Here is a 24,570-nt window from a genome sequence, read left to right as displayed (position 1 = left end):
CGGAGTCCCCCTCCGCCCCTGTGCAGTGGATGTTGTATTTATTTTGTATTAGGATTTAGTATTGTATTTTATATGACGGCGAGGCGTCGCAGGTTTTGTTTTTGTATTTATTGTTATTATTATATTAGATGACGGCGTAGCCGTTTGTTTATTTGGTGACGTGGATGGGAAGATCCATCCACATAGTAATTAATAAACTCGTGCAGATTGTGGCCGAGGGGTAATAGAATAATTAATTGCAAGCTAGTTAAGCCCCTCGGCCACGATATAAAAAGGCTGCAGCTCTCCAGCTTCGAGGGGGGTGTTGGAAGGAGAGAGTAAGCGAGAGAGAGAGAGAGAGAGAGAGAGAGAGAGAGAGAGAGAGAGAGAGAGAGAGAGAGAGAGAGAGAGAGAGAGAGAGATTTGTTTCGTTTACCTGTTTTGTTTTGCTCTGCGCGCAAGTGTGTTTTTGTTTAAATATTTTATTTATTTTTGTTTTTGTAAATAAAAACGGCGCGAGCGCCTTTACCTGCAGTACGTCCCTGGTGGCAGTTTTTGTTCCTGCTTCTGCCTGACGTCAGACGACTCAGCCAACCTGTCACAATGCTATATTCTTTTTTATTTTTATTTATTTATTTCTTATCAGACGCCCTTATCCAGGGTGACTTACAATTGTTACAAGATTGGAGCAATCTAAGTAAAGTACCTTGCTCAAGGGTACAGCAGCAGTGCCCCCCCCCCCCACCTGGGATTGAACCCACGACCCTCCGGTCAAGAGTCCAGAGCCCTAACCACTATATAGAAGCTGCAGATCCCTTTTTTGGGCACCATGGGTACAGCAGATCGGAGGGCACTTCCAAGGTCACACAAATTCATGGCCATTTAAACTGTCAGATAAAGAATATCATAAATGTTTTTGCTTAATATTTATACTATTAAAGAATACAATTAAAATCTCAATTTAAGGTTTCTGTAATGTCTTAGGAAATGTTGTTTTTTTTTAATTGCTGCTCTTCAATAAAGTCACCTGTATATTTAACCCAGTCTCTGTGCTGGCCCGTGCAATGTCAGATTGTTTGTATTGATGAACACGTGGGGCGTGCACTGAAACAGTGAGAGAGATTTCACAATGCAAATATTTGATACTCTTTGCAAGAAATTACTGCACCAGAAGTTCAGAAACATCCATAAAACACGTAACAATAAACAGATTAAATACGCAAATTCAGAGGGCATTTTCCTTTTGGTATGGTTTTGATCTGCTCGGCCTCGCTCACACCCCAGATGTATTACTGCCTGTATGATTTATTTGTTCTCAAATATAAAGAGCTACAGTATTTAAGAAACTGGGAGAAATAATAAAACACGCCGATGGAAACAGTTACGATACGTGGTGCCAAGTTAGTCCCAGAAGAAGCAGCCTGCTGATTTATATTTAGCACTTACTGGTAGTGCTTTTTAAAATCTGTTTGCATCCAGGATTAAGAACAGGTTTGCCTTTTACTTCATCTCACTCATAGGTCATCTCCTCTTGGCTGGAGCCTGTGTGTTCAGTTTGGTTAAACATTTAAAACACAAAATAGCCCGGAGCTTTAGAAAACCTTTTTAAGCTGCTGTCCAAATAATTTCATGAATCTTACCTGTCTGGTCTTGTCTACAAAGGCCATTGATAGACCGTGATATTCGTTTTTCTGAGAGCTTGTGTAGCAGAGGCTGGGCGTGAACCTGCGACCCCGCGCACGGCAAGCGAGTATCTTAACCGCTGTGCAAAAAGTGCCGGGCTCGTCTGCATTCGTGATTATAAAGCTTTTAATCTCATCTCACTGATCGGATCCAGGACAGAACCTGCAACGACAGCGTATCACTGCCTGTTACACTTGTCGGATTGATTCAAAAATATGTGTAGGCTTTCAGAGTGGTGGGGGAGTGAATCGTGCACGATTGCAGATTGCTGTCACAAACCCCAAAACACCTACTGGCTACTGACAGATGTACCAGTGTAATCCTCTACAAGCCCACATTGCTGTGAATTGTCATGTCTGGCAAGCATCCTTGTAGACAATTAAAGGGATTTCCTGGGGTAACCCCTTTCTCAAGATCATCTTGAGTCTGACCTAAATTATTAAAATGACATTTTGAATCAATAATAGACAAACAACAACATTGGTTCATTTAAAAGGATATAATTTGCAACTTGAATTAAGAACCCATCAATGAATGGAGTGTGCATACAATCATTTGCTGATAATGACACTTTTTTACAATCACCCAAACAGTTCAGTCCACTTTTCTACATTCATCTGTTTTATTCAGACTCTGGTCTTGTGCTGCGCACTGATGCCGGGAACCAGCCAAGGTTTACCTTAAATCCGATAGAAGTTTTATTTTGTGAGTTGTACAATGACTGTCGCGGATCTGTGTGTTTTAATGTCAATTTGTGGGTCTGACCACGAAATGCAGGTCACTTGGGCGGTCTGTATATGAAGCACCATAACACCAGAAAAAAACGACAATATTTGAGTAACTGCAACCATTATTTTATATCATAAAAAGGGGGCTATAAAGAGTAAAAGGAAGGACGTGTGATTTGAAGGTACGGTCCTGTTTAATATAGCATCGCCTGTCCTTAATTGACGCAAGCTGTTTCATTTAAGTACAAGAAACAAAAATAACACTCCACCCATTCTTATCTGTGTAACCTCAGTGTACCTCCTCCAGCTCTGACTGTCATGCTAAATCACTAATCCACCATCTCTGTAATCTGTACCTAAACAGGCTCTGGGTGGCGTTTCTAGATCTTGTTGACTATCCAGTTTGTTTACATGCTCTTAAATGTAATCCTTTCAGTCCTGACGGGACCTCCTTTTCTTAGCGTCTTATGTTAACATATGCTGTCGGAAATCACGTTGGAACCTCACGGGACTCCTAGGTTCCAGTCTGAGGTAGAAATATCTGTCCTCTTCTCATCCATACTCAATAAAGGGGTTTATTCTTCAGCGAGATGACAAATAATTCAGGACGGAAAGGGTTGAGCTGCATTGCCAGGCTGCCTTCAGCATTGGGCAGTGTCCCATAAGCCTGGTATCATAGTCAGTATTGTGCAGATGAGAATATTCTCTGTTAAATCGGGCAGGCACACCCCGTTGACAATCTGCACCACACATGGAAATCCATGTGCTCCTCTTTGCTTAAAGACATTTCACATCTGATATAAATGGAAAGACCACCGATGTTAACAATTATGCCTGTGATGCCTGACTTATAGGACACTCTGTAACATTCAATATTTTGGGAATACTTGGAGTTTGTTTTTGTTTTAAAGTTGTGGGCATTTTACACAAAAAAGCTCATTCTTTGCACTCTGCTTTGCAGTCCAAGCTTACCCTGCTGTTTGCAGTACAGTCTACTGTATGTTAGACTGCTGGAAATAGCCATCTGTTCTTCTGTAAGGTATGGTGGCGCCACCTGCTGGTCCACACTATGAATTGCTATGGAAAAACAACGTGGAAAGGAGCAGTCCTTCAGATAGACACAAAAGAGGTACGTTTGCTTACATTGTTTCCAGTAGCTATTTAAAGCTAGCCCCCGTTGTTGTTCATTTCGACGCTGGAATACAATTCATTGCTTTCTTAATTTTTATCTTTCTTCTCTATGAAAAACCAGACCTTGTTGGCAGTCCAGTTTGTTGATGCCTCCAAATGAGTTTCTGCTGTTGAGGATACAGACGCATTTTCTCTTTGAGTGTAAATTGCAAAATTCATAGTAATAACAGCAGATGAAGATGCTGTGTATAACCTCCTACTGCTGCAAGTAGGGCTTTGCCACTTCAGGAAGGTCAATAGATACGGCTATAATCCCACGCGTTTAATAATTTCCTTTTAAATGACTCCTTGGCTTTGGATTTGTCTGGGGAATTCATAATGTACCCTTGTATATATAAAGTGTTGTGTTGATGTCATTTACTACATAGTTAATGATGTAACAATCTGCTATTCCATTACATTTAAATATTCTGACATTGTGGTATTGAGTCTATTTCTTCATTTATTTTCCTTTATTCTTCTATATTGTACAGTATCTAATTGCGTCTAAATCTATGCTCAAGGCTTCCCATCCATTTTAATAAAGGCGTTTCTATTTATTGCCCCCCCTCTAAATGTACTGTTATGTACTGAGATTAGCACTCAGGGAGTCACGGAATCTTGATCCATGTGACATTCTTAGTTACATCACTGGCATTCTGTATTCTAAGGTTCTAAAGCAGGGATAATTGGCTAAAGCAGAACGTGTGTCAAACTCACGCTGCTTTGTGCCACTAGAAGGCTGCCAAGCGTTTTGTGAGGCTCATAACCAAGCCTGGAGGTCTGATTTCAAAGCCCATTTCATTCCCAGGTCCACAATAAGCACCTTTTTTATTCTGGTCTATAAATCTGCACAGTAAATCTGTGATTGCCCCATGCTTTTCCTGTTGTCTTCCTGTGCATTTACTATAGCTTAGCATGGTTTGCCATGTTGTTTAATATGCTTTTCCACACCTCTCTGGTCTTTTCAATGCTTACCAATGCTTGAGCATGCTTTCACAATGCTGTATTGCATTTGCTACTGCTTCCTGTCCCTAATCACTTCTTGTTTTGTAGTTCCAGGAGTCCTGCTCCAGCCATGTGACCTACAGTATGCTGTGCAGCATTATGAGGTGGGAGCAATATTGAAAGATGTTTAGATGACGCTCACATTAAGAAATGGATGTAGAGCAGGACAGATTGATTGCATACAATTAGCAACATTGCACAAGTGAGCCTGCATAGGATTCAATACACACATGCAAATGAGGCAAGAGGCATTCTTCTGTAGTTAATAGTTCATTTTTGGAAGTCACTTGAAGGCAAATTATCATTTTATATCCTTATAAAAATGACCACTGTATTTTTGCATGGTATTTTTGCAGTTTTCCCCTGCATGTCCCATGTTTAGTAATATGCTTTACCATACCATGCCAGTCTTTGCATTGATTACCAATGCTTTACCATGCATTCACTGTGCCTTATTACACTTTGCTGTGCTTTTACTATGGGACACTTTTATAAGGGTAGACCTCAAAACAAAGTGTGTAATCAAATGATAATGTTCACTTCACAACAGCTTCACACAGTAAGCTTCTCCTTTTAGCCTCCTCAGCCTGTTGTTTAAAGCCAGGAAACCTCCCGTCACTGTAAACCCTTTGAAATCTCCACTAATCTGGATAAGGGAGCATGCTGCCTGCCCCTCAGAAACATTTTCAATTAAGACTCTCCGTCTTTAACCCAGCATTGGCTGAAGGAGTCAGGTGTCTGAGCTAATGGGACACAAAGCCGAAAGGAGATTGCAGTGTCGTGTTGATGTCCCGGACGTTTCTTGTATGACTCGCTGAGGGTGGGGGAAGTAAATATAAAAAAAAACAAGAAACATAGGAAGTGGGGCAACAGTTTGCAAGAGTCTTTTTAGAGGAAACACAGATCTTTATGGTAAGTGGATTTTAGGTTTTGAATTTAGAAGGTGGGTTGCACTAAGAAGTCTTGCAGGCTGTGGTTTTGTAAAAGAGTAAAACTAACAAGAAATGACTTATTTGCAGTTCAGCAGATTGCTGCTGTTCCAGATGTTTAATTTCTCCCTGAAAGTGTTCCTTTATAATAGCATCCTCATGTAAATGAATAGGTTGTGTGTAGGGCGTCTCTTAGTTTGTAAGAGGTGGATTCTGGTGCACTTTGAGCGAACAGTAAAACTGAGTAGTTCTGGCTAATCAGACACTCAACACAAATCACAGAACAGAACATTGGGTAACAGATTACAATAAGCGTCTCTGATTACTGTGTATTTACATAGTAGTTACTTAGTAAATACACGTGTGCTTGCACATAATTATAATGTTATTATGCATGGTTACAACATACAGCTATGACCAAAAGTTTTGCATCACCTAGATTTTTGGATTGAGACATGATATAAACATAATTTATCAAATGTTATCAAATAAACTACAAAATTATATTGCATAAGCCTAGTGGAAGCCGTAATAGTGGTACAGTATTTCATGTTAGAATTTGAAATGTCAGTTCTTTTAAAAACATGTATAACCTCCCACTGCTGCACGTACTGTGGTAGCTCGTCTAATTTGGCTCTAAGAGCCATGCGGGTTTCGATGGAGGAGAAAGCTAGAGCTAAAATTACAGTGACTTTTGGGAATGTAAACATCTGGACTTAACAAAGTCTGTTCTTCATAACTGATTTGTGGGTCATGGTGACTGTAAACTGTTGAGCTGGGGGTACAATTTTAAATTTTAAAGGGAGTAATATATATTTGGATTAAATTTGCATCTTAGTTTGTATCTAAATAAAAGTCCCTTATCATTTTCAAGTGGTGCTGAGAGGGACTTTTACTGTGAAATGTGTGGATATGAAATACACCCTTATAGTCTTATACCGAATGAAACGTTTAACAGAGAGCAGTGTTTTAAAAACAGGCTGAGAGATCAAAGGAGGTAGCTGTCAGGGACTTTTTTTTTATTTGAAGTTAATTCTGATGTGAAATCCTGATTGATTTTCATCACTTTTCTAGCATTCTGTGCACGCTACTTATTCTGAAAGAAAACTTTGTTCACAGTTTGCGTACAGTCACCAAACGTAGTTTTAGTGCACAGCTTTCAAATCTCGTGTAAAACATTCCAACGATCTGCTGTTGCAAACGAATGTCTACCAAATATAAATCAGCAGTAAGGGTAAAGTCTTTAAGATCTGTTAAAACACAGACGCCAGGTAATTCCATTTTAGTTAACTTGCAGCAGTATGGGGTTATGCGTTGCATCGTCACTTTTCAAGGCACATAAAGTAAGGTAACTTGCAAAATGTACTTTTAAATTTTAACTGACACTCTTAGTTAGCCTCTGGTAATCCTGCTGAATAAGGTACATTTAGCTCAAAATCCTCTTTCATTAGAGATAAGCAGGTCGTTCAAGTACAACACAATGTATTTAGGTTACTGCTTCCTGCCACTTGTATTACTTCCTGTGCTGTAGGTCACTAGCATGGTCTGGTAGGGAAACCCTGAGGAAGTGATGCTGACCAACAGCGCAGGAAATGATGCCAATACCGCCTTCTGAATTTGAAAAAAAAGAAAAAAAAAATATATATATATATATATATATATATATATATATATATATATATATATAATATATATATATATAATTAAAAGGGCACACACAATGACAGTGATAATGCTGCTAAATTCAATAGGATGTAATAAAACGATTTCATGCTTGTTTAAAATCCATTTATCCATTTTTTTTTATTTTTTTTTTAGCATATCACATTATTTTTACATACAATTACCCATTTATACAGTTGGATTTTTACTGGAGCAATCTAGGTAAAGTACCTTGCTCAAGGGTACAGCAGCAGTGTCCCCACCGGGGATTGAACCCATGACCCTCCGGTCAAGAGTCCAGAGCCCTAACCACTACTCGGGAGAGTGGAACCAGTACTAGATTCTTCAGCTGCAGGTATATTTCACATAAGTGGAAAGAATTGATGGCGCAATTGTAGAACGTACTGGAATTTTAATGCTCTATAATAATTGGATATTGTATTTTATAAGTGTTAATAAATTACTTACTTACTCAATCCTAAACTATAAACGGCAATATAAGATCAAGCACAGAAAGTGGGATTAAGAGGTAGGGAAATGAATAGGCTATTGTGTATCAGGAACAAATGGTTTTTAAGGTGTTTCTCTGAGCAGCATGGCTGATCTAGATTACCGGGTGTAACACCTCCAGCTCACAAGAAGAAGCAGATCCAGAGGGGTCTCAGCTCACAGTCGCGTGCATCGCTGTCATGGGATCTTTTCTCTCTTTACAGCAAAGCTGCCGGAGGCGGTTTGATTATTTGTTTATATGTTTTTGCACAGTAATCCCATGCTTATCAGGACTCAGTTGTGCAGTTGCTATGCATTGACCGCTTTGTGCTGTAATTAGGCATCTTAAACAACTCCTAAAAAGTTCCTACATTTTACCATTTGGGGCTATGTGTTCATTTTCTCTTACTATTTTAAGTGAATTGCATGTGTGGTCTATTAAAGTCATCAGTCATTAGACAATCACTCCTTTGCCTATTTTGACAATGTTCCAATATTTTCAGTTCCAGTGGTTTGATTTCATATGCACAACAAACCAAAACTACAGAAGCAATGAGGTGTTCTGATACATTTGCACACGACTGTATGTCACGCATTTCTCCATATACTAGTAAAACCAATTGTGATGAAACATGGTGTAAGCATTATTTAGTATAAGTTATTGAGAGGAATAGATTCTGGGTATATACTGTAGTTGCATGTTTCTAATGAGATTATTTATTGACAACCCATTGGTTGAAAAACCCCAGAATCCCACAGGAGATCATCCTTAAAGCAACGTTTGACGTTAGCCAATACACACAGAAACCAGGGCCAGAGGACACAGTTCGAAGTGGACACAGACTTAGGACAGAGGGTAGGATACACTTCTTCACACAGAGAGTGGTGAGGGTATGGAATGGGTTACCTAGTCATGTTGTGGATCATTGGGATCCTATGGCGCTTGACAGGGTTTTGAGATCATTCAGCAGCTCGGAACCTAGACAAGTATTAATTAAATGTTCTTAATTTCTTGTGTTGGCAGCTCTCCCACCATGGAGCTATGAAAGGGGCCGCTGCTGCTGTGTGAGCCCGGGGGCGAAGGCTGGATGTCGGATGGACACGACGAGAAGGACCCCGATCTGGATGCGGGGGACCTGGAGGACTGCTCTGAGGTCTCGTGGGCGAGCGGGGAGGACCCTGATGGGGCCAGCTTGTTCTCTGAAGACTCCGTCTTCCCTGATTACGACTCGGAGGACAGCAGCAGCAGCAGGGACAGCTCAGCGGCCCTCACTCTGTACCAGGCCTGCAAAGAGAACAATGCCAGGGCCCTGCATGAGTGCCTGGAGAGGGGCGTGTCCGAGGAGGAGGTCCTGGAGCTCGACATCAACGGAAGGGTGACTCCAGAGAGCTGCTCACGCTGCCTACACAGCGGTGTGCACATGTATCAGAACACTCCATTGTTGCTGTAGTTTTGATTGGTTGTGCACATGAAATCAAACCACTGCAACTGAAAATCTTGGAAAATTGTCAAAATTAGCGATTGTCTAATTTAAATGATTACTTTAATAGGCCACACGTGCAATTTTAAATAGTAAGAGAAAAGTAACACATAGCCACATATAGTAAAAAATACTTTGTAGAAGTTGTTTAAGACACAAGTGCCTATTGTTTCTGTATCACTGACCAAATATGGAAATTCTCACACCCATTTTTCATGCAAGTCAGTGTATAAAGGATATAAAGGACAAATCTTGAGGTGTTCTAATAAATGTGCACACTGCTGTATATTTTAGGATTTTCTTACCTTTAGGGATATATTACGTTGTTAGGTTTTGGCTAGTTTCAGAACCCCCCCCCCCCCCCCCCCTCCCCACCCCCTCATAATCAACCATCATTACAGTCGTCAATCCCCACTCCCTGCCATTACAACATCAGTCCAATACCCCCCACCCCCCCCCCCCCACCCCGTCCTCACAGACACAAATACAAAATGAAATACAAAAGCACTCTGTGATTAACCACCAGGGAAATCCTTTTGCCTTTCCAATTATATGGCCCCTGTGTGATGACAAAACACCTCCTATTAATTGTCACTGGTCCCCCTTTTCTTGTGGAGATCTGTTTGATTAATTGCCTGTATTTTTATACTTAATTATCAAAAATACGCGGGTGTTTCAAATTCAGAGTTATAGATTAAAAGCTGCCTGCTACCGCTTTGTGCTTTGAAATAAATAAGATGTCGTTTTTTTTTTCCCCCTCACGTACAGAACGGCCTGATGGTGGCATGTTACAAGGGCTTTGTGGACATTGTCTTCGGATTGGACAAATGTCCCTACCTGGACGTCAACCACCAGGACAACGACGGGAACACCGCCCTCATGATAGCGGCCCAGGCAGGTGAGACTCTCCCCATCCTTCCTCCTCCTCTTACCAGCAAGAAGGGTAAACGCTGGGTCGGTGCAGGAAAGTGGGTTGCAGTGCACAGGTGCTCGTGGTGAAATACAATTTATCCGTGTACAATGGTGACGTGCTGTCCGGGTTTAGTGCTGATCTGTAGCGACAGCTCCAGATCGTGTTAGCCGTCTAATAATAAAAAACAGTGTAATCAGACACGACAAACAAACTAAACACTCACAGTTAGTTTACAGTTCTCCTTTCTTGGTTCGCTCTTAACAATAACAAAAGGAACTGATCACCTAGCCACGCCCCCCATTTGTACCTTCAGTCACGTCCCCTTGGTTAGCGAGTGCAGCCGTTTCTCCTCCAATCCGCGGTTGCCACATCGCTTTCCCTCTGGAGCGATGACTTAATGTACCGTAGCTCCGCCCCCTTTCTATATGGCCGACTTCCAACCCTGGGAATGAATTGTCAGGCCATCCAGTCCAGGGCACTCTGTTCTCTTTACACAGCGCCCTCACAGGTTGGGAGGGAGATTTATCACCAAGAATCATTCTGTCTCTGTCACAGTCGGGTACTATAGTTTGTTTAAACAATGGGCTTATTCTACACAACATAGCACCACTTTTTAAAAAGATACATACTGCTCCTGTACTGGTCCCATTCAAAATCTTAGGTTAAAAGCTACCAACTTTTGTCGTTGTTAACTGGATTTACAGAATACTTCTTGAAGGCAATTCCAAATATATATAGATATATATATATATATATATATATATATATATATATATATATATATATATATATATATATATATATATATATATACATATTAGTTTTTAACTTAAGTCTTTGAATGGGACCATTGCAAGAGCAGTACATATCCTTTGTATGTCATGTTGTATAGAACAGGCCCATGTTTAAACAAACTATTATACACATCCCTAGTGTTTAATATGATCAGCAAAACTGCATCTCTTTCACAATGAAGACGTCTTTTTTCACAGCTGACTCAAGCTTTATTATGCACAGGGCACATGACCATCGTGAACTACCTCCTGAATTACTACCCGGGGGTGGACCTGGAGAGACGGGACATCCGGGGGTTCACGGCCTTCATGAAAGCAGCCATGCAGGGGAGGAGCGAGTGCGTCTCATCCCTGATGATGGCAGGTGAGTGACTCCAGCAGGTTTGCATGGACAATATGGGGCAGTTCAGTTCACCTTGCACCGCCTTTTCTTTAATGAGGAAGTTGTTTCAAATGTATTTATTTGTCATTCCCTTTTGTGCAATGTTTGCAGTCATCGTGAGTGGTTTCAGTTATTTCAGTATCATGTTTTTGTTTTGTTTGCTAAGTCTCTCTTAGGGGCTTTGACTGTAAGTCAAATGCAAACCTAATTAAAGCAAAACGTGCTCTAGCATTTTCACACATGAGCTTCTATATCACTGATTACTAACCGAAAATTGAAATTCTCACCCCCAGAGGTTTTCATGCAGGTCGGTATATAAAGGATACATCTTGAGGTGTTCCAATACATTTGCACATTACTGTATATGCATGCAACTTAGGCTATATCAGCCAAAGTGTCTTTACAGAAGTAAGAGCAAGCACCATCTAGTGATCTGACACTATGGATCAAGTCTCCTTTTTGTTTTCCTGGCAATACTCTGCTGTGCACTAGATGGCGCTGGTGCTTAAAAAAACACCAAAAATATATAATTGGCCTTCTTGAATATCAAGTACCAACAGCAAAGAGTAGAGCTCACTTACATGAAGATGAATAAAAGATTAAACAGAGAATTCATTTAACACCACTAGGTAGTAAAATGAAGTAGAATAACTCTCACAAGGACACAATATATAATAATAATACACTTATGGATTTTTTCTCCATCATTTGCTCCAGTCTTTTTAATTAACACCTTAATATTACAGAAAGAAATGCCCATTTCTGTATCACATATGAATCTGATGCAATGCTTAGCCACCCCTCTATATTATCATTTAAATCCAGCCTCACGAGCCTGGCTTTTTCACATGCAGAGTTATGTGTTGCCAGAAATGTGTTTTGTTCAAGAAACGGAATCTAGTTACATAAATAGTACTAGGTTAAGTGCTTAAGAGACCTTGAATCAGTGTTGTTTGGTGCCAGGTTTGTCGAGTGTTTTTCCCCTTTGTGTGATTTCAAATTGATTTCATACTGCAAGAAGTAAAGATATTCCTTTACAGAGTTTCTAATAAACCTTAATTCATTGTTTCTATAAATACTAAAAGAGAAAAAATGTTAAATGTTTCTACTCAAAGTTTTTATCAATATCTATTCTATTCCATTCATTTTTAAAGGATTGTAGTAGTTTCCTTTAGAGTTTATTTAGATGTACAGCTTTGGCCAAAAGCTTTGCACCACCTTAATGAATTAACTCATTTTTCTTCATAGTGTCGAATGGAACCTGCTGCTGAATAATGTTAACATATTGAATATTGTACAAAAATTGACATTTCTAAATCTAGCACGGAATACTGTACTACTATTATGGATTCCTTTAGACTATTGCGATATCATTTTGTTGTTTCTTTGATTACATTGTAGGAGATGACATTCTGCATAAAGTATTAATTATGTATTTGATTTTAATTTTCTTTACTTCTATGTTAAAGTTTTATTTTCATATTTTGATACAGCTTAAAGCACATGTAACTAGCTAATCAAGACATTTGCAGTCTCTCTTATCTTGGTATCTGGGCAGAGCGCCAAAGTTACCAGGTGTCTAATCAAGATGTGTGGAGGAGTGGAGACACAGTGTGAAAACAGAACACCACAAACAAAGGACTCGTTTGAAACAGTTTCTAACAGATTAGGTTAAGATAGTCTGTAAAATGCTTAAATGTGACGCACTATAGAATGTGATAGATTTGGGTGAGTTCTCCCCCCTTACCAGGAGGTGTGCTGAAGGTGTGTGATAGCAGGGTGGATCCATACTGATTGGAAGAGAGTATAAGAAATGGGGTGGAAATGCTAATATATTCATAGTATTTAATGTAATGTTTTAGTTTGAATCGTCAGTCAATTCTTTGATTTGACTCCACGGAGGTCTGTGTTACGATACAAACGTATACATTAGGGGATGCTGGGACCTGCGCGTCTTTGCTTGCTTGTATCTAATGTTTATACGATTGTATTAACATTATTTTCTTTTATACATATACAGTATTTTTGATAAAAAAAGAATCATTTGTCAGATTTATTTCCCTACATACATGATGTTAAATACAAGATAAAAATATATATATATTTTTTTTTTTAATTATGTCTCAATCCTAAAATTCTAGGTGATGCAAAACATTGGCCATAGCTGTGCAGTTGATCAATGAACTACCTTGTCCATCATAATCAGATGATTTCAGCTGAGGCCTCTTCTCCCTTTTCTCCCAGGTGTTGATTTGAATGCGGTCGACCCGACAAGAGGCAAGACCGCCAAAGAGTGGGCGATACTGACCGGCCGCTTTGAGACCTTGACCAAGATGCGCCGCCTGCTAGAGAAGCCCTGCGCCGAGCAGTTCTGTGACCGCTACACACCGGAATGGCCAGAGCTGAGAAACCTGGTGGCCAAAGCAGTGACGGTCAAGACCAGGAGCGAGAAGATCACTCAAAGGATCCGCTCCACCTTCACCATCAACTTCCCACATGACCCTGAAGATGACGGGGTGCTGGACCACATGGTCCGGATGACCACTGGCATTTCCAGTCCCTTTGTGACCACCGGCTGCCGCCCGCTGTGTCCCACCAGCCCACCAGCCGTTGGGAAGAAACGCTTCACCGTCCCAGAGATCCTCCGGCAATATCCGGGCAAGCAGGTGGAAAACAGATCTGTGCAGCACTCAAATGGGTCAGGATCGGATAGTTCCTCCTGCTGTGGAATCACAGAGGAATCCCAGAGAGGGAGCATTCTGTCCAACACAGGGGGTGTCCAAGGTTTCAGCATGAGACGCAACAGCGTCTTCCCAGCGGGGTGCATCCCCCAGATCAAGGTGTCCAAGAGCACGGAACCCACGCCCAAGAAGGAGAAGAAGAAAAAGTCCAAGAGCAAGCATTTTCTGGAGCTGCCCAAGTGGAGGTACAAAGAGCTGAAGGAAGAGAGGAAGAAGGTGGAGGAGAAGGAGAAGGACAAGGAGGAGAAGAAGGACAAAGAGGAGAAGGACAAGAAGGAGAAGAAGGACAAGAAGGACAAGGAGGAGAAGAAGTGAATTTGCTGATCAGCTGGTTCCAACTTCAACACACCTCCAAGAAACAGGACTGAATTGCAAGCTTGCTGAGATGCAACCTTGAGAAGTTTGCTTCTCTAGCAGGTTCTTCTCTTGATGGAACTTACATTTTTTCATTTTTCCAAAGTAAACATGGTCTTCCGTCTGTGAGATCACAAGTCTCTGTTTCTGATCCTGCAATGGGGAATTGGTGGCATTTGTGAGGAATAAATCTGACATTGACCATACTGACTAGATGCATATCCAGCCTTTCCCAGTGTCACTGGAGGGACAAATGGACAGGAATGGATTTCAATACAAAGCCTATTTATTCAGGGAACACTTGCGTTATCTAGACTGGAATGATGGTTTAGTTATTGTTCAGCTCAAGCAGCACCGAGCTAATTTACACTGTACTATTACTTGAATGGATTTATACTGTGATCAGCATATGCCATATTCTTTTGACCATCCAATCCATAACAAAAAGACCTGTTAAAACAGCACAAAATAACATCATCTGTTGTTATAACGTGCTGTCCCGTCATTGTTTGAAACCGTTTCTTTGGAAATATCAGCCTTGGCATACAATGTCAATATGGATTCACTATAAAATACAGCATCTGCGTTATTTCCCTCTTTTATGGAGGCATTTGTGGATATTTTCCTGAAGTACGCTCCATATCCAGGTTTTCTGGCTCAAGTCATTGCTCTGGAAGGTCGTCTTTGACATTGTATTTTTGGGGTAACCTCTTAAGTGTCTGGGTGAAGAATGGGGTGATATAGCAGTGCTGTATTGAATTATTGAAATCTATCCCTTTGAACAGTTCACTTCTTTTATGCTTCAAGTGTATTATTGTGTGGATCAGACCACTATATGTCTCTGCTAACATAACACTGGGGATGGAATATTGAAAACTTGGTAACACTTTACAATAAGTGTCTCTTATTAATGTTAAGTACATTGTAACTATGCATAATAACAATGTAATTATGTGTAAGTACACATGCATTTACTAAGTAACTAATATGCAAATACACAGTATTTAGAGACACAATGTAAAGTGTTACCCAGATCTCCAGGCTCTTCCCTACACATGTTATACCCAAAGACTAGGAGGATCAAGTTTATTTATTACAGAACTAGGCTGCTGTTTCTGGTTTATTTTGGTTTACTTGTATTGTATTTTCTAAGTGAAAACATGAGCCGAGAGATTAAAAAACGATACAGTCTTTAGACAATAAATAAAGTCTTTAAAAACAGTTTGAATGTATTTATGGGAGCAGGGTCTGGATCTGGCATAAGCTGTCCGTTTCCAGCCGTGTGGTATAAATAACATGTGCCTATAAGTGACAGAATTAAAGCTGTAATCCACTGTGGACTCAGGATACTCACAGTGCAGTGGCCTCCACTCAGGATAAGACAGCACATTCATTATCACTTAACCCCTCGCACTGTAACTATCTGTGGAGTGTAATTACATGGGCATGGTTTGTAAAATGGTGAACCATGTAATTACATCAGGTAACAAATCTTCCTTTTTTTTTTTTGGTATCACTTTACATGAAGTGTCTCGAATTCCTGTGTATTTACATAGTAGTTACATTGTAAATATCTGTGTACTTAAACATAAGTACAATGTTGTAATGCATAGTTACAATGTACTTAATGTGTAAATATCTTTGCACAATATAACCCTAACCCTTTCCTGATAAAACTGTGTACTTACATATATCATGGAAAAGGATTTACACATTAAGTTCATGGTATGCATAATAACATTGTAATTATGTGTAAGTACACATGTATTTACTGAGTAACTACTATATTAATACACAGTAATAAGACACACCATGTAACGTTTTACCTTTTTTTATATTTGACGCATACTATCATAATGGGATGAACACCTTCTCAGTACTAGACAGTGTGCTACCAGATCAGGACTCCTGTGCAATATGTGTTCGCCATGCATTGCTTTGCCATTGCTGACTAATCTGTGGTCTGCTAATGGTCTTTTACACTAGTATTATAATGATACACAGATTGTGTTTTTTTAATAACTTTTCTGAAAGGGTATCAGCAAAAAAAGTCCAAGTAATAACTAGCTGCTTCTGATGTTTCTATAAAAGCAGACCACGTAACGGTCTTGTGACCTCCGACTGCTTTACGCAATTTCCAACAGCTGTTTCTGATTAAAGGGAACTTTTGTCTTTGCCGTTGCTCAAGTTTCTAAGGCTCCCGCACTCCCTGACAGTTCTATATTGTATTTTCCAGGTGCGTACCGAGAATATCTCATCTGTGGTTTCGTTGCAATTTCTAAATCTGTAGTATTTTGTATTTAATTATATCCTGCTGTAACTATCCCTGACACTGTTATCTGCTCCGTTATTGAATCGTATTTTGCCATAATTGTACTTGCTAGAACCAAAGTCATTGTATTTATCTTGCTCTTAATTGTATTATTACTTGTACTGTGATTCTTGAAATGTATTTTTGTTTACGACTGTAAGTCGCCCTGGATAAGGGTTTCTGCTAAGAAATAAATAATAATAATAAAATAATAATAAACGTTTGTTTCCCCTGCTGGGTTTTTGCTCGAAAGCGCTATCTTCTTTTCTTTTTAGGATGAAGTGAAGTTGTATAAATGATACGTGTTGGAGACAGAAGATACGCTATATTGTAAAACCAGATCTAAGAGGATGGTTAATGTGTTTCCTATGATAATGGGGTGGGGGAGAAGAGTATTGAACACAGCATGAGTCGTTACCTCCAGTCATAAAAAAAGTTTGGAAAATGTACAGATGTCCCCGAAGCTTGTCAATGGGTTTTTACAGCTGTCGTCACGAGTGAAATAGACAAGGCACTCCTTGAATGTTCAGGGAATAATAAATGCAATGCTTGTGTGACAGGGAGCAGGCTGGGCGCGAACTGACGACCCCGCGCATTGCAAGCAAGCGTCTTAACCACTGTGCAAAAGAGCCGGGCTCGTCTGGATTTGTGGTTATAGAGCTTTTAACCTCATCTCATCTCACCGACAGGGGACAGAATCCGTAATGGCAGTGCATCCCACAACACTGCCCGCTACACTGGGAAAAAAGAAAGTATGTTTCAACCTGTATTAATGAAGCTCATATTTACTCGGCAGCGTTGACTATGAAGCAGTTAATTCAGTGTTGTAAATTCAATGCTAAATCTCTCAACACTTTTGCTATAAAACTGTTCAATTTCATGACCCTAAAAAGTTTTTAAAACACTGATACTATGTGGAGTTTTGGTCACCTCACTACAAGAAGGTGCAGAGGAGGGCAACTAGGCTGATCCCAGGACTTCAGACATGAGCTGTGAGGAAAGCTTAAAATAATCTCTTCAGCCTAGAAAAAAGAAGGGAAAGAGGGGACTTGATTGAAGTCTATAAAATCATAAATGGTCTAGATAAAGTGAACACAAGACATTGCTTCAAATGTAGCACAGAGAGAAGAACAAGAAGGCATGAAGGATGCTGAGTAAAAGTTTAGAACAGAAGTTAGGAAGCACTTTTACACAGAGAGTTATAAATGCATGGAATAGCCTACCAGGTGAAGTAGTAGGATCTGAAACACTGGGAACATTTGAAAAAAGACTCGATTCTGTGCTTTTAAGATCAGATTCCCCCAGTAGGGGAGAATGGTGTGCTAACCAGGAATGAGCCTTAATGAACCAAACTAATTCCTGATCTTTTCTTCTGTCACTGGCTTTGCCATCGTCACTCACCTTCCATTTGCATTAATTTAAGAAGCAGTAAGCGGTGTAGTTATGCTGTGATTACCGTTGTATCAGGGTTGTTATTTATTTATTTTTAAATCTTTGAAGCCAACAAACCTGATATTGTAAAATTCAGTAATCCGCGCCAAAACAGTTGCACGAGCGTTTCTTAATTAGAGATGGGAGTCACGTTCCCTAGTATTGATTGGAATGAAATGCTTGGGGGGCGACTCTCTGGCCAGAGCACAGCTGTTTTATTTGTGACAATGACAGGAACAATATACTGCTCCCATTATAGAATCCTGGGAAAAGGACAAGCTTGGGAGCGATTCGGGAAAAAAAAAAAACATGAAGCCAAAAAAAAAAAAAAAACATGGAATGAAGTCGCTGACAAACTTGTTATCTTTATTTCTTTTAATGCATGTTGTGACATTTACCAGCTGTGTGTAATGTAGCTAGCCAAAAATATTAAGGGCAACAGGGCTGTTTATCGCAAGCTTACTTGGTTATTCAACCCTAGTACTATTTTACTTTTTTGCCATACTTCATCATAAGTACATTACGTGTGATATACCAGCCCTGCCTACGACTTACAGTAAGTAGGCTTACTGTAAACTTATAAAAGTTTACCACAGTATTTTTGCATGGTATTTTTGCAGTTTTCCCTGCAAAACATTCAAAATCCTAAAAGGTATAGACAATGTTGACCCAGGGGACTTCTTTGACCTGAAAAAAGAAACAAGGACCAGGGGTCACAAATGGAGATTAGATAAAGGGGCATTCAGAACAGAAAATAGGAGGCACTTTTTTACACAGAGAATTGTGAGGGTCTGGAACCAACTCCCCAGTAATGTTGTTGAAGCTGACACCCTGGGATCCTTCAAGAAGCTGCTTGATGAGATTCTGGGATCAATAAGCTACTAACAATCAAACGAGCAAGATGGGCTGAATGGCCTCCTCTCGTTTGTAAACTTTCTTATGTTCTTACGTTCTTATGTTTATTAATATGCTTTACCATACCTTGCTGTTCTTTACAATGTTTACTGTTCTTTACCATGCTTTCACTATGCTTTTTTACATTTTGCCATGCTTTTACTATGGGCAACTTTTATAAGGGTTACTACACCTTTAAGTATCAGTTAACATTTTACAATGTGGGGATGACTACTGTACAGGAGCCCTCTCTGCTATTAATCACATGTATAAGGCATGCATTCATACCCTGGAGTACATGGAGAAAATATGGGGAATCACAGGTCACAAAATAACAGGACTGAATTCTAAATGAATGACTTCAGAACTCAGAGGAGGTGCAGAAGATATTCAGGTGTTATTCCTGTGGCATTCAGTCGGGATTCTTTATGAATTTGCGGCCATTGTTTAAAAGTGTTACTCCTACACTTTCACAGTTTATGTCAGAATGACCATTCAGTAAGTGAGGCAACAGCATGATAAAGCATTCAAATTATTATTTAAGGGAGATGGAGAGGAGAGAAGGAGGAAAGAACACGTGGAAGGTACAGTAAGGCTCAGCTTGTAGCGATTGGGGTAAACCAACAAGGGGAGACGATGACCTGTTGTCTCGCCTTGGAGAGTTTAAAGAACATACCATGATTTGAGAGCTGTGCAACGGGTTCAGAGATGTGTTGAAAGGAAGCATATATTTATTATTAATGAACTGAAATGAGGCTGGAGCCATGGAGGAGGCTCGGAGACTTTCCCAGTCTGTCTAGAGAGCAGACTGTGAGCGCGCCAGGCCCCAAGACAGCTGACTCTCGTCTTTCTGCAATACATTTCCCAGGCTGGGTTACTATTACAGCTTGATGAGATCTGAAAACAGCACCCAGCCTCTCAACGTGTCTTGTGATACATGTGATAACTGGGTTGTGTTGTGTTTGTTTGTTTTTTTATTAATATTTTGTTGTTGTTTTAGGTTTTTAAACGCTTGATAAGTTAAGTGCTGTTGGGAAATGAGCTAAAACAACAATGACCCAAGTTTATCTAAAGAGAAATGAGAAACACCTGCCATAACATTGTCAATAGGGTGTGCAGCTACAGCCAAGCACGGCGTAGGGGGGCTGCCCTGCCTGCCCAGCACATTGCCTTGTAAAATACACTAGAACTGGTCATATCTGATGTAACTGGTTCCAGTGGGCCATAGTATTTGTGAAAATACCCTATCTCAGAAGGAGTTGTTATACTACATTGTAGATGCTGTACGAGACTGCAAGTATACTTTAGGCCTACAAAGCAAATCTGTGAAAACGATTGCAAAACAAAGCACTGTAATACAGTATTTGGCAATTTACAAAACAGCATTCCAGAAACAGTTCTTACTGTGCTATCTCAGTCTATGCCAACAACAAAAAAATGCACACACAAACACCAACTGGCTTTGAAGTTCAGCGAAAGAAATCTTTCAGCTTTCTAACAGTACGGTCATTAAGTGAACCCCTCGCTTTTGTGTTTGCTTTTATTGAACACGGTTGAACTGGGCAGTCTGTTTTAAGTGAAGTGATAAATCTGCTATAAATCTGCAGGAACAGTTCACCAGAAATGGAGAACGATCTAACAGCATGGACAGTGGTGAGGACAGTCCTGCTGGTCAGACTGGATCAGCAACAGCAAAACAAATGGACAGTGGTCAGCAAGACAGTAAGAGGCAAATAGAGGGGAAAAGAATGGCTTGTCTGAATTATTAAAGATCCCTAACTATTAAACTATTAAATACTCAATAGGGCTGAATTCAGAAATATTAAAAGAAAAAAATTAATCGCATGCAAATATTTCAAACAGAAGTCTTTTATTTTTAAGACACGGAAGACACTGAAAAAGACTTCTGGTCGAAACGTTTGCCACTGAATTTCTTTTAGTGAAATATGAATGGCGGGATGGAGCCCTCGAGGCTCCAGCACCTTGTGGAGTCTATGACATGGTGTGTCACATAGTCTCGCCCTTCTGTTAGGCACAGGTCCTAATAAAATGGTATATATCAGTGATGTGGTCCTGAATCTGAAGGTACCGGAACGTCACTGAAATATAGATGTGCTTAAACAATAATTACATCACAGGTCATGCATTTATCTAATTTCTACAAGCATTTCCACAGTGTCCTTCTCCATCATTTCAGACTGCTTGACTTTATGCGTCTGTGTATCACAATGATGTCTGAGCTCCACTGCTATATATACACACGCTGGATATTACTTATATACACACACTATATTTATTTATAAAACTATGGGTTTGTTCTTGACCCAATTGTTGCCTCTTTGACCCTGGAGTATCATTACTAAAATGAGCTCCATACAGATTTCAGCAGCCTCGCTGTAAAAGAATGCAAGGCGATCCAAAAATAACAAACGAGTTGAGAGAAGAGGAAAGAGCCAAGCGGTGCTGCTGTGCCGTGAGTAACCAGACCAGTGAGAGAATCACCGGCCAGGCTCCACAGTGACTGCAACCCAGCGGCCGTGCGCCAACACTCGCTGCCACACTGCCCACGATCTCGGGGCTACTTCTGACTGACCTGCGAATGGACACCAAGGGAACCCCTTTGTAATGAATCTCCTCCTAGCGGCTGATCAGTGAATAATACTGACATCCGCATCACGCACTTACTGACCTCTCCATCACAGAGCTTGCTTAGTTGAATGGTTAGGTAATGGTTGAACTGCACGGTTTGGGGTTCACATCCAGCCCTTGACTTTCCATTCCATTCAATGGGCTGAGATGCCAGGTCATTACATACAGTATCATACAGTACTGTTCATAAGTCAGATGCCACAACTACAAAGTATCTCAAGTATCCAGATTGATTCTTTGTTTCAGTGTTTGCTGAGGAATTATATTCAAAGTTCAGTGGTATTTAGCAGGCAAATGGTTGTAGTCCCAATTTCTACTAGGTTTCTACCAAACTCCTGATCCAAAGGAACAATCCATTAGCTGTACAGCTATGGCCAAAAGTTTTGAATCACCCTATAGAATTAATTCATTTTGCTTCATAAAGTCGAATGAAACCTGCTGAATAATGTTAAGTTAACATATTGAATGACATACATCTTTGTAGTTTTCCATATACTTAACAAAAAACTGGCAAAAATGTAGACATGTGACATTTTAAAATCTAACATGAAATATTGTACTACTATTATGGCTTCTGGTAGACTTTTGTGATATCATTTTGTAGTTTCTGTAATTACATTATGTTAATTAATGCGGGCAGCAGTGTGGTGTAGTGGTTAGGGCTCTGGACTCTGGACCGAAGGGTCGTGGATTCAGTCCCAGGTGGGGGACACTGCTGCTGTACCCTTGAGTAAGGTACTTTACCTAGATTGCTCCAGTAAAAACCCAACTGTATAAATGGGTAATTGTATGTAAAAATAATGTGATATCTTGTAACAATTGTAAGTCGCCCTGGATAAGGGCGTCTGCTAAGAAATAATTAAAATATCTAAATTTTGTTTATATATATATATATATAAATTGTTCGATAACTCAGAAGAGTTTTTAAAAAAGCGCTGTAACAGTTTGCAAATACACTGCTTGATTTGGCAATTTCAGGGCTAAATTGAATTCAATGGTCAGTTAATCTTCATTATGTTGTGCTGTGGGCCAGTTTTAATCAGTTTGTGATAAGGGTCACTTCTGTAATTCAAAGTGTGTGGGCTTCTCTGGAAGAGAAACACAAATCTGTGTGGATCAGTTCCTGCTTTCACCCTCCCCCAAGAACGAACCACTGCCAAATGCTCAACTAAAATCACTTCAACTCTCAAAGATTTTCCATGAAGACACTGAAGACACTGAAAAAGACTTCTAGTCGAAACATTTGCCATTGCATTTGACAAACAGGAGCAAACAGCAATATTAATGAAAATAGGTTGAAAGCAATAAAATGTAGCATACACCAGAAAGGAAAAGCATTTCAAGTAATTCATGTTTTGAAAAGATCACCTTCTCTAATGCTTTGTGTAAGTTGCAGTTTGTAGTTTAGTAGTTATTTTTAACCAGCATGTTAAGGTAACATGCATGGGACCATACAAGGGATTTAAAGCCAAATGCAGTTTAAATTAATCTTTGAGAGGTTTCCATGTTTTAACTAAATATCCCAGCCTCCCTCTGACATCCTGTAGCAGCTCATTTTTAGAACCTGGTGAAACTATATGCATGCATTTAAAACATGCAGTTTGTGATTTATCAATGGAACAGAAAGCAGTTACGGGCAGTCCAGAGTGATTTACATTGAGAATCCTGTTTTATAGTTTGCTCCGCCATAAAGAAGGTGTCACATAGTGAAGCTAAAAATACTCACCTGCTCCTTTTACAGGATTGAAAACAATGCGTCAGCAACAGGTGCAGAAGTATAACGAGATGCAAAGAAGCCAAACGCCCAGCTGCTCTGTTAAAAACGCCTTTAGAAAATAGAATTTCAGAGGAATAATGCCAAAATGCAAAATTAGCTCATGAGCAAAGCAATTGAAAATTGAATCGTAGATGCACTGTACTGTACCTTTAAATGTAAACAAAAAAACAGTGATGTTCTGTGATGTATTTTCTTACTGAGGTATATCTGACCTCCACCCTAGAAGAGTAATACACCAGTGAGAAAAGAGCACACACTGACGCTGCTGGGGCACGTGTACCTTTTTATTTGCAATAAAGCACGGTGAAAGCATAGGGAAGCATTGTAAAGCACAGAGAGGTATGGTAAAGCATAGGGAAGCATTGTAAAACACAGAGAGGTGTGGTAAAGCATAGGGAAGCATTGTAAAGCACAGAGAGGTATGGTAAAGCATAGGGAAGCATTGTAAAGCACAGAGAGGTATGGTAAAGCATAGGGAAGCATTGTAAAACACAGAGAGGTGTGGTAAAGCATAGGGAAGCATTGTAAAGCACAGAGAGGTATGGTAAAGCATAGGGAAGCATTGTAAAACACAGAGAGGTGTGGTAAAGCATAGGGAAGCATTGTAAAGCACAGAGAGGTATGGTAAAGCATAGGGAAGCATTGTAAAGCACAAAGAGGTCTGGTAAAGCATAGGGGAGCATTGTAAAGCACAGAGAGGTGTGGTAAAGCATAGGGAAGCATTGTAAAGCACAGAGGTATGATGAAGCATTGTAAAGCACAGAGAGGTCTGGTAAAGCACAGGGAAGCATTGTAAAGCACTGAGAGGTCTGGTAAAGCATAGGGAAGCATTGTAAAGCACAGAGAGGTCTGGTAAAGCATAGGGGAGCATTGTAAAGCACAGAGAGGTCTGGTAAAGCATAGGGAAGCATTGTAAAGCACTGAGAGGTCTGGTAAAGCATAGGGGAGCATTGTAAAGCACAGAGAGGTCTGGTAAAGCATAGGGAAGCATTGTAAAGCACAGAGAGGTCTGGTAAAGCATAGGGAAACATTGTAAAGCACAGAGAGGGATGGTAAAGCATATTAAAAAACAAGCCATGGTAAACTAACCCTTATAAAAGTTTCCCATAATAAAAGCACAGCAAATATAGCACATTGAAAGCATGGTAAAGCATAGGTAAGCATTGTAAAGCACAGATAGGCATGGTAAACTAAC

At 40.0% G+C, this 24,570-nt stretch overlaps 1 protein-coding gene across 1 annotated transcript; it reads left to right on the top strand.

The window, feature by feature from the left end:
- Window positions 1-5,265: 5,265 nt before the first annotated feature.
- LOC117969898 (photoreceptor ankyrin repeat protein-like) lies at window positions 5,266-16,850 on the top strand. The gene is made up of 5 exons (XM_059013461.1): window positions 5,266-5,480; window positions 8,673-9,024; window positions 9,898-10,027; window positions 11,060-11,200; window positions 13,463-16,850. Exons 2-5 carry the CDS (start codon window positions 8,737-8,739, stop codon window positions 14,272-14,274), a joined length of 1,371 nt encoding a protein of 456 aa, XP_058869444.1. The 5' UTR covers window positions 5,266-5,480; window positions 8,673-8,736; the 3' UTR covers window positions 14,275-16,850.
- Window positions 16,851-24,570: the final 7,720 nt, after the last annotated feature.

This window comes from Acipenser ruthenus, chromosome 45, assembly GCF_902713425.1.
Source record: "Acipenser ruthenus chromosome 45, fAciRut3.2 maternal haplotype, whole genome shotgun sequence".
Taxonomy (NCBI): Eukaryota; Metazoa; Chordata; class Actinopteri; order Acipenseriformes; family Acipenseridae; genus Acipenser; species Acipenser ruthenus.
The sequence above is the reverse complement of the archived record's forward strand: the minus strand, read 5'-3'. Positions and strand labels throughout refer to the sequence as shown.

What these genes read in the sequence shown, in the direction of transcription:
- LOC117969898 (XM_059013461.1), top strand. Translation starts at nt 8,737, where the DNA reads ATGTCGGATGGACACGACGAGAAGGACCCCGATCTGGATGCGGGGGAC. An exon ending in AGCTCGACATCAACGGAAGG is followed by an intron (nt 9,025 to 9,897) that starts GTGACTCCAGAG and finishes CCTCACGTACAG; the next exon opens with AACGGCCTGATGGTGGCATG. An exon ending in CTCATCCCTGATGATGGCAG is followed by an intron (nt 11,201 to 13,462) that starts GTGAGTGACTCC and finishes CTTTTCTCCCAG; the next exon opens with GTGTTGATTTGAATGCGGTC.